This window comes from Synchiropus splendidus, chromosome 14 (genome assembly GCF_027744825.2).
Source record: "Synchiropus splendidus isolate RoL2022-P1 chromosome 14, RoL_Sspl_1.0, whole genome shotgun sequence".
Lineage (NCBI taxonomy): Eukaryota > Metazoa > Chordata > Actinopteri > Syngnathiformes > Callionymidae > Synchiropus > Synchiropus splendidus.
The window spans coordinates 24,290,528-24,300,674 of record NC_071347.1 but is presented as its reverse complement, the minus strand read 5'-3'; the positions used below and the strand labels follow the sequence as shown (position 1 = coordinate 24,300,674).

Below are 10,147 nucleotides of genomic sequence, written 5' to 3'. Positions count from 1 at the left end.
GCGGATCCACCCGCCATGCACGACGCTCCTTTCTGCCCAGTGCTGTCAGGTTGTACAACAGCAGCATCCGATGGACTGACCATTGTTGATGCACGACGATTGCTTATTTGTTATATATCTATTTATACCGTTTATTATTTATATAATTAATCAATAACAGTATGTGATATATTTATTTATCTTCACTGACAGCTGGTGACTTCATCATTCTTTTTTGTTGTCAATGTGAATTTCATATTGTTCAAACAAAAATGTAAATTTTTTGATTGAATCCGAGCAGGAAGAAGGCATTAATACAGGAAGCAGGTTGGAAGTAAATGCATTCACTTTATTTTTTTCAGAATAAATAATATCATATTCTATGACACGTCAAAGAGACAGTGAGCTTTACTCAGCAGCATCTTTTCCCTGTGAAGAGAAAAATCATTTTGTAATGTTATCGACACCAAATGGATTTCAATTTGACAAATAAATGATCTTTTCTTTTCTTTTCTTCGGAAATTGACATTCACCTTGCCAGAATCGCGGCTCTTGGCTCTCAGCTTGTTGACCTGGGACTCAGCAATGTCAGCACGCTCCTCAGCCTCCTCCAGCTCATGCTGGATCTTCCTGCACTTGGACAGATGTACGTTGGCCTGCTCCTCCTACGAGACATGAAAACAAGACAGCTTTGATTAATCGACTGCCAAACAAAAACTTGCATTCAATCTGTAATATTAACTCACCGCTTCCTCAGCCTGCCTCTTGTAGGCCTTAACCTTGAGCTGAAGCTTGTCAACCAGATCCTGCAGCCTGTTGACATTCTTCTTGTCCTCTTCAGTCTGTTGTTGAAACAAAAAGTCAGTTATTGTGCTGTGTTTATTCATGCATTTCCTGAAAAGAAGTAGGTTATCATACCTGGTAGGTGAGCTCCTTCACTCTCCTCTCATACTTGCGGACACCCTTGACAGCATCAGCCCCACGTCTCTGCTCTGCCTCCACCTCTGTCTCCAGCTCACGCACCTTTATTGAGACAAATGGGGTTGAATATATATATTTTGAGTATTTCGTGTTGAACATGGTCGCATTGTAAAATCCCTTTACCCTAGATTCCAGTTTCTGGAGCTGCTTCTTGCCACCCTTCATGGCCAGATTCTCAGCCTCATCTAGACGGTGCTGCAGGTCCTTGACAGCAACTTCCAGATTCTTCTTCATCCTCTCCAGGTGAGCGCTGGTGTCTTGTTCCTTCTTCAGCTCCTCAGCCATCATTGCAGCCTGGAAGTCGGTAACAAAAAACATATTGCTCATTAATATCATATATAATACATGAGCTCAGATGAAGGCATCAAATCACTGGGGCCCAACATTGGTGACAAGATCTTTGTTGGTGGGTGATCAGGGTGATCTGCTGGTATTTTCTATGTACTTCATACCATTATAGCTAATAGAGCAGCAAACAAACAAAATAAAATGACTAATGCTGAATGTTATTAAGCAGACATACATCAGTGATGGCCTTCTTGGCCTTCTCCTCGGCATTTCTTGCTTCCTGGACTGTATCATCCACTTCACTCTGAATCTGGACCAGATCTGACTCAAGCTTCTTCTTGGCATTCAGAAGGCTTGTGTTCTAAGGGCAATATAAAAGACAAGATATCACATCAAGACTCACCCATGATTTAAAAAACGGAATCTCAACTGCACTCCTGCTCACCTGAGAGTGCAGAAGACCAACACGCTCACTGGCATCGACCAGCTCCTGCTCAGCAACTTTGCGGCCTCTCTCTGTCTGCTCCAGAGCAGCTCTAAGTTCCTCAATTTCTGCCACCATCAGACCGTTCCTGCGGTCCACCATGGCAGCCTGCTCCTTGAGGTCATCCTGGGCCCTGACAGCATCATCCAGGTGCAGTTGAGCGTCCTGTTCAGGGGCAGGTTTGCATGAGCATCAAAGGAGGGTCTCAGCTTTCTCAGCATCAAATACCTTGAGCTGAGCCTGGACGTTCCTCAGCTGCTTCTGGGACTCAGCAGCCTGGCGATTGGCGTGGCTCAGCTGAACTTCCATCTCATTCAGGTCACCCTCCATCTTCTTCTTGATTCTCAGGGCATCATTCCTGCTCCTGACCTCAGAGTCCAGAGTGCTCTGCATGGAGTCAATCACCCTCTGGCTGTTCCTCTTGATCTGCTCCATCTCCTCATCCTTCTCTGCCAGCTTCCTGTCAACCTCTCCTTTGATCTGGTTGAGCTCCAGCTGGACACGGAGGATTTTGGACTCCTCATGTTCCAGAGTTCCCTAATGGAAAAAACACAAACAAACAAAAAAAAAAAACAAACGGTGGCATTAAGGTCCTAGATCCGTTTGTGTTGCATTATCTACTACTTCGCCCTTCATGGGTCTTCATGTCGTACCTCAGCCTCTTCAAGAGCTGTCTGGATCTCAGACTTCTCAGTCTCAACCTGCTTCTTGGCCTTCTCCAGCTCATGGATGCTCTTGCCAGTCTCACCAATCTGTTCAGTCAGGTCTGAGATCTCCTCTGCAGGAACAAATATATTGGTGACCAACAGTCAAATGTTGCATTGCAGCTGAAAGGTCGATCAAATCACTTACGTTGGAGATTTTTGTTTTCACGCTTCATGGTCTCAAGCTGATCCAGAGCCTCTTCATAAGAGTTCTTCATCTTGAACAGTTCAGTGCCAAGAGAGCGGGCCTCCTTCTGAGCGCCCTCAAGTTCTGCCTGACCCTCCTCAAACTTCTGCTTCCACTCTGCCAGAACCTGATTCACAATGTGCATGAGATTGACATCAAACACGTCACTTTTCCTTGTTTCTCTACCTTACCTTGTCAAAGTTCCTCTGCTTCTTGTCCAAGTTGGCAGCCAGTCCATTTGCCCTCTCCACATCAATCATGAGGTCCTCCACCTCACTCTGGAGCCTCTGCTTGGTCTTCTCCAGAGAAGCGCACTTAGAATTCACAGCCTCAATCTGCTCCTCTGCCTCCTGGAGGCGCTGTGCCAGCTTCTTCCTGAATTATTGAAATGTCACAATGGACAGTGTGGTAAATGAACCTAAATGTTGCACGTTCTTGTTTGATATTGTGATGATAGTTCCTTTTTAAATGTCGGTTCACTTGATATTCCGCTTCTTCCTACTCACTTGGCCTCCTCGAGCTCCTCAGTGCGCTGGATAGCATCAGTTTCATACTTGGTTCTCCACTGAGCCACCTCCCCGTTGGCCTTTGACATTCCACGCTGCAGCTCAGCCTTGGCCTCCTGCTCCTCCTCAAACTGCTCCCTCAGCAGATCGCAGTCATGGCGGGCAGATTGCAGTCCATGGGCAAGAGCATTCTTGGCCTACAGAGAGGTATAAGAGCATGGAATTGACTGAGGTCACTTCAAAATCATGCCTCATTCAGTGTTGAGACTTCTTTACCTTGACTTCCTCTTCAATCTGTCGCTTGAGCTCCTCAATTTGCTGAGTGAATGCCTGTTTTCCTCTGGTCAGCTGGGAGACGAGAGCTTCCTTCTCTTCAATTTGGCGGCCGAACTCACCTTGTGGAGAAGAAAGTGGCATAAGAAATGCGCAACATGGGAAAAGGCAACATCATTGGCTGTGTTCTTGGGATGATGCCGATTGCTTGGTGAACTGTACCATTTTCTGTCAGCAGACGAGCTTTCTGTGCTCCCAGGTCATTGAGCTGACGGACGTTTTCATCATTCTTGGTCTTCAGTTCACTAACTTGGTCCTCAAGTGTGCGGCACATCTTTTCCAGGTTACCCTATGGTGGAAGACGGGGCATTGGTCAAATAGCTCTACAACCGTTTCCTTCTATTTCATATTCATTTCATAAGAGTGGTTCACCTTTGCTTTGGCAACAGCCTCCATGTTGCTGGAGAGGTCATCAATCTCCATCTTGTATTCGCTCTTTTCCTTCTCAAGCTTCTGCTTGACTCTCTGGAGGTTGTCGATCTGCTCTCCCAGCTCAGCTACGCTGTCTGCCTGCTTCTTGCGCAGAGCGGCAGCAGTGGCTTCATGCTGAAGGGTCGACTCCTCAAGGTCGCGACGCAGCTTCTGGAACTCAGCCTCGCGCTTCTTGTTCATCTCAATCTGAGCAGCGGTGGCACCTCCGGCCTCCTCCAGCCTCTCACTGATCTCTTCAAGTTCCCTGGAGAGATCAGCTCTCTGCTTCTCAACCTTGGCACGAGCAGCACGCTCAGCCTCAATCTCTTCTTCCAGTTCCTCAATACGAGCCTGTTCACAAATGTCTCTTTAAGACACCATACTGGAGTTTTCACTGTGCCTGAGACAGTGCTGCAAGTCATCACTTACCTGCAGCTCCTTGATCTTCTTCTGAAGCTGAGCACCCATTGACTGTTCATCTTCTATCTTGCTGAGCAGCTGGCTGATTTCAAAGTCCTTCCTGTAGAAGTAATTGATGCCCAAATGAATAGTGACCATCACATTTATTATATTTTTCTTCCTTGAGGGAATGTAGTTTTACTTTTTCAGTTTCTCCTCAGACTGCTGCTTGTCATTCTCCAGATCCATGATGGATTCCTGAGCCAATTTCAGGTCACCCTCAAGCTTCCTCTTGGCCCTCTCCAGGTCCATACGCAGCTTCTTCTCTTGTTCCAGAGAACCCTCCAGCTGTGTGACGACATTCGGTCAGATGTATGAACTTCATTCCCTTCGATTGCTCGTTCGCTTCCGTGTGTAACATACGTCATCCACTTGCTGTTCAAGCTTCGTCTTGGCCTTGGTCAGAGTGTTGACTTTGTCTTCCTCTGCCTGCAGGTCATCAAGGGTCTGCTGATGAGCCTCCTGAAGAGCCTTCTTCTCCTTGGTAAGCTTAGCAATGCTCTCATCCTGAGAAGCCATCTCCTCAGTCAGGTTCTTCACCTAAAAGACAGGGATTCATATGATCAGTTCACACTTTTGCATCGTGCATGCTAATGTTTAGAAAGTCACCTATTTACAGACCTTGTTCTCTGTGGCATGCTTCTCCTTCTCCACCTTGGCCAGGGTGAGCTCAAGGTCATCAATGTCCTTCTTCAACTCAGAGCATTCGTCCTCCAGCTTTCTCTTTTTAGCAGTCAGTTCAGCATTGATTTCCTCTTCATCCTCCAGCCTCTCAGTCGTCTCCTTGAGTTTGGCTTCCAGCTGAATCTTGCTCTTAATGAGACCCTCACATCTCTCCTCAGCATCGGACAGATTCTCTGATTCCTGGGTTTCGTCACAGGAACATGGTGAAGATCATCAGTGAGCTTTCACCATGGAAGCTGCGCAGGTTTCAGTCGTACTCACGGATGCGACTTGCAGCTGCAGATCATTCTTCTCCTGCAGGAGAGAGACCATCTTCTCCTCCAGCTCCTTCTTCTTAGCCAGGGCAGCTGCCAAGTCAGATGTCATCTTCTCGTAGTTCTCCTTCATTTGTGCCAACTCCTTTTCGGTTTCCGCACTCTTCAGCAGAGGTTTGATCTTGTAGTACACCTTCATCCATGGCCAGTGCTTGACATTCATGAAGGAACGCACGTTGTACTGGATTGTGTAGATGGCATCTCTGAACGTTCAAAATCAAATCACAGAAATATTTAGTATGTCTGTCTGAGTTTCCATTGTTAAAAAGTGTTGGATGTTCTTGCGGTAGACATGCCTTGTTGCTGTCATCTTGACAAACTCCGTTCTCATGAGGTAACCGCGACACATTGCCTGAGTCATTGTGACCAGAGCTGCAAGCTTCTCATCTCTCATTTCCTCAAGAGTACCCAGCAGACCAGCTTTGAAGAAGACCTTGGAAAGAACAAGTATCTCTCAGTATACATTCCAGAGTGGCAGACATCACTGACGCCTATTGAGTAAATGACCCAGAGCAATTCAATCGTATCAGTATTTACCTTGGTGTGACCAAATCTGTACTGGTCGTGGTCAACATCAATTGAGCCCAGAAGCTTCTCAGAAGCTTTCTTGTTGTCAATGAACTGACCCTCAGGGATGACACTGGCATTCAGCACCTTGTATCTAAAATGAAAGGCAACAGTGTTTCTGACCTGCAGGAAAATGACTAGACAGTAGTCTTGTGATACCTCTGCTTGAAGTCACCATAAAGGATTCTGCTGGGGAAACCTTTCCTGCAGATTCTGATACCCTCAAGCACACCGTTGCACCTGAGCTGATGGATGACCAGGAAGTTCTCCATCAGACCTGAAGAAGTGCCATGTTCATTGACCACCGATCTTTTGTGTCCCAGAAAATAGCAATCACAAACACGTCATTCTTTTTACCTGGAGTCTTGGACTCGTTGGGAATCAGGCAACGCACAAAGTGGGGGTGGGTGCTCCTCAAGTTGGTCATCAGCTTGCCCAAGTTCTCCTGCAGGTTTCAAGTTATTCCATTTCATGAGCAGTTTCCTGTGTTGAAATATTTTATGAGCTCAGATCATACTCACTCTGAACTGCGAGGACACGGTCTGCATGGAGCCTCCCTTCTTCTTGCCTCCCTTCTTGCCACCACCACCAGACTCTGTCATGGTTCAGTGAAGTAGGAGGTCATGATACATGCATTACTCACAACTTTTGTGTGTTAGGTTCCATTCATTATCACTTACCCTCAGCAGCAACAGGTGGATACAACAGCACAAGCAGTTTCACAGAAGACTTCTGGTAGAGCTGGAGAACAGACTCGTTCAGTGGATCCTTGTTCTTGTCCAGCCAGCCGGCGATGTTGTAGTCCACAGTTCCAGCATAGTGAACCAGGGAGAAGTGAGCCTCAGCCTTGCCCTTTGCTGGCTTTGGCTTCTCAAAGGCTCTGTTCTTGCCAAGATGCTGGTCATACAACTTGTTCTTGAAGGAGGTGTCAGTCGCCTTGGGGAACATGCACTCCTCTTCAAGGATGGAGAAGATGCCCATGGGCTAAAGAGGACACCAGAGTTTTCTTTCATTCTCACAGTAATTCAGGTCGCTCACAGACAGTGATATAGTTTGTTTGCTGCTCACCTTTTCAATCAGCTCAATGCAGGCAGCCAAGTCCATACCGAAGTCAATGAACTCCCAGATGATGCCCTCCTTCTTGTACTCCTCTTGTTCCAGGACGAACATGTGGTGGTTGAAGAACTGCTGCAGTTTCTCATTGGTGAAGTTGATGCACAGCTGCTCCATGCTGTTGTACTGTGCACAAACCATGTGTTGTTTCTCATTTGAAATGAGCCATTGCTATCGAGGCAACTTGGAGTCAAACAATAAAAGCTTACATCAAAGATTTCAAATCCAGCAATGTCCAGCACACCAATGAAGAACTGCCTTGCTTGTTTCGTATCAAGCATCTGGTTGATGCGGATGACCATCCACAAGAACATCCTCTCATAGATGGACTTAGCCAGGGCAGTCACTGAGTTATTCACCTGATAAAGAAAATTCATGATTGAATCATGTTCCATTAGATAGATGACAAACTATTTACTGGGAAACAATGTTGACCCACCTGAGGAACAGTCTGACCCTTGGTGACAAACTCGTTGCCGACCTTCACTCTGGGATAACAGAGACCCTTGAGCATGTCCGCAGAGTTCAGACCCAGCAGGTAAGCAACCTTGTCAGCATCTGGATATTATTTGGGATTGGAGAATTTTGGTAGTTTTTCTGTCAGTATACTGAGACCCTGTCTCTAGGATGAAATGAGTGATCAATGAAGAACCCTTACCTTCGGTGCCATCTGGCTCTGCCTGCTCCTCACGCTGCTTCTGCTTGAACTTCATGTTGCCGTGATGGAGGACGGCACCAGTCATTTTGTAGATGCTCATCTTCTCCTCTCCACTGAAGCCCAGGATATCGATGGCATTCTGTTTGGATCGTTGTATAGAATTTACTATGCAGTTTCATGACAGAGGAAGTTTCTGTTTTTGACTAATAAATGGTATGATACTCACATCAGTGGCTTCCAGCTCCACTTTGTCATCAATGCTGGCCACAGTGATCTGACCCTGACTGCACATTGGGAAGTCGTAGGGGTTGGTTGTGATGAGAGCCAGATCTAGAAGATAAATTCTAACATTGAAATTTGAAACTCTGATTTAGATCCAATTATTTAGGAATAATGTTTACCAATCAGCTCTGGCTTGTGGTTGGTCATCATCTGGTAGAAGATGTGGTAGCCTCTCTCATCTGGGAGCTGGAAGGACACTCTGGACTTCTCCAGCAGATCTAGATTTCATAGCGACACATTTCTGTGTTTCAGAGTTTGACCATTAAACTTTTCAAAGTTGATTTTGCTACTTACAAGTCTCAATGTCAGCACTAGCCAGTTTGCCAGTGGTGCCAAAGTGGATTCTGATGAATTTACCCTATTTGGCGGACAGCAATATTAAATCCATGCATTCTCCTTTGAATACAATTGATGTATGTTGCATGTTCTTTACTTACAAAACGGGAGGAGTTGTCATTTCTCACAGTCTTGGCATTACCATAAGCCTCCAGCAGGGGGTTGGCTGCAATGATCTGATCTTCCAGGGAACCCTAAGATGAATCTTTATTTTAGTCAACAGACCTCGTCTTATTTCGTCCTTCTCCATGTAACTTGTCACAAACCTGGATCTTTCCAGAGCTCTCCTTCTTCTTGTCACCACCCACTGAGATGGTGGCAAAGTACTGGATGACACGCTTGGTGTTGACAGTCTTTCCAGCACCAGATTCTCCACTGGGTGTAGAAAGAGCTTGATAAGAATGTCATGCGTGAAGGAAACATCTCTCAACAAGTGAAACACTTACGTGATCAAGACAGACTGGTTCTCCCTGTCTGTTGCAAGAATCAACAGAAGAACAATCTTGTCAGACCTCGGAAATATACCATGAATGTGAGAGTTGTGTCCTGTACATACCAGTAAGCATGAACTGGTAAGCGTTGTCAGAGACAGAGAAGATGTGGGGAGGAGCCTCCATACGCTTCTTGCCTCTGTAAGCACTGACGACTTCAGCATCGTACACTGGAAGCCACTTGTAGGGGTTGACAGTAGCACAGAAGAGCCCAGAGTAGGTCTGACAGAGATGTGAAATGAACAGCCAGCGTTACTTTCCTTGCACTTCATTGGCATCCACACGACTTTGTCTGCAGGTCTCTTACGTAGATCATCCATGCTGCATAACGCTCTTTGAGGTTATACAGCACAGAGGCTTCATTGAGGTGGGTCATCATGGCCATGTCCTCAATTTTGTCAAACTTGGGAGGGTTCATTGGTGAAACATCGTCCTCTTTGACTGTCCTCTCCTGGAAAAAGAAGCAAGTATGAGAACTGAGCTCATCGTTTTTGATAAGTGGCGTAGAGTCACTGACCTCCTGAGTGTCCAGGACTTTGACGGTGACTTTGCCACCATCCTTTTTGATGATTGTACCCTTCAGGTACAGCTCCTTGGCGTCAGCCACGTAGCAGGCTGCCTTGGCATCAAAAGGTTTGTTCTGAGCCTCGATCCTCTCCTTCTCTGGCTTACGCAGGTAAATGGCAGCTTTGCCATAGATGGCCATCTCCGCGTCCGTACTCATGGTGGTGGCTGGTGTCTGTAACCAAAACGGTGTAATTTAGTGTCTGTTTATTTCTCTTGTTTATTGTATATCTAGTCACAATTTCCACTCCGATGTCCATAATCGTATATACGTTATTATTGAACATCATCTTGTTTTGCTTGTAAGAAGCTTTGCTAAATATGCATCATGCATCTGTTCATCTACAATTCCTGGCCGTTGTACTTTCTGTGTGACCACAGTGAGTTGATAATGAAATGATGTCAATGAGTTGAGTGTCCTGCACGAGCTGGGCTCAATCTGACCACCTGAGTCACCAGCTGGACATGAGCACATCTGCAGACAGTTCTGTCACTGTTTTCTCTTGTGGATCTCACTCTTGCCATTGGTAAATAAAAACTGTGAAAATCTGTAACGGTAAAATTCATACCTTTCCTCACTATTAGAAAAGAATGTCCCAATCCACAATTCTGCAAGAGGAGAGGAGCAGATATATAGTTATCAACGACATTTACTCTTACAAGACGTAGTACTTTCTGTTAAATGGTAAGTGCTCTTGAAAGAATCAATTCTCTCAGTTGGACCAGAGATCAGTAATCAGTGCCTCACCACAAGCTGGAACTCCACAGGACTTCTGCCACACACTCTGGATGCTCCTCTTCCTCAG

The 10,147-nt window shown here is 45.9% G+C and overlaps 1 protein-coding gene across 1 annotated transcript; it reads right to left on the bottom strand.

The window, feature by feature from the left end:
* Positions 1–387: 387 nt before the first annotated feature.
* Positions 388–9,916, bottom strand: LOC128770909 (myosin heavy chain, fast skeletal muscle-like). Its single transcript, XM_053885903.1, has 40 exons — positions 9,911–9,916; positions 9,295–9,516; positions 9,085–9,228; positions 8,843–8,999; positions 8,733–8,760; positions 8,553–8,661; positions 8,388–8,480; positions 8,245–8,308; positions 8,070–8,168; positions 7,895–7,998; positions 7,669–7,807; positions 7,450–7,568; positions 7,220–7,369; positions 6,966–7,136; positions 6,578–6,881; positions 6,419–6,492; positions 6,255–6,342; positions 6,057–6,174; positions 5,868–5,991; positions 5,627–5,763; positions 5,278–5,533; positions 4,954–5,196; positions 4,696–4,872; positions 4,475–4,620; positions 4,303–4,393; positions 3,835–4,224; positions 3,625–3,751; positions 3,406–3,524; positions 3,130–3,326; positions 2,815–2,998; positions 2,585–2,750; positions 2,386–2,510; positions 1,961–2,269; positions 1,694–1,897; positions 1,484–1,609; positions 1,084–1,254; positions 898–1,002; positions 726–821; positions 513–644; positions 388–408 (listed from the first exon to the last, which is right to left on the bottom strand). Exons 2-40 carry the CDS (start codon positions 9,499–9,501, stop codon positions 388–390), a joined length of 5,814 nt encoding a protein of 1,937 aa, XP_053741878.1. The 5' UTR covers positions 9,502–9,516; positions 9,911–9,916.
* Positions 9,917–10,147: the final 231 nt, after the last annotated feature.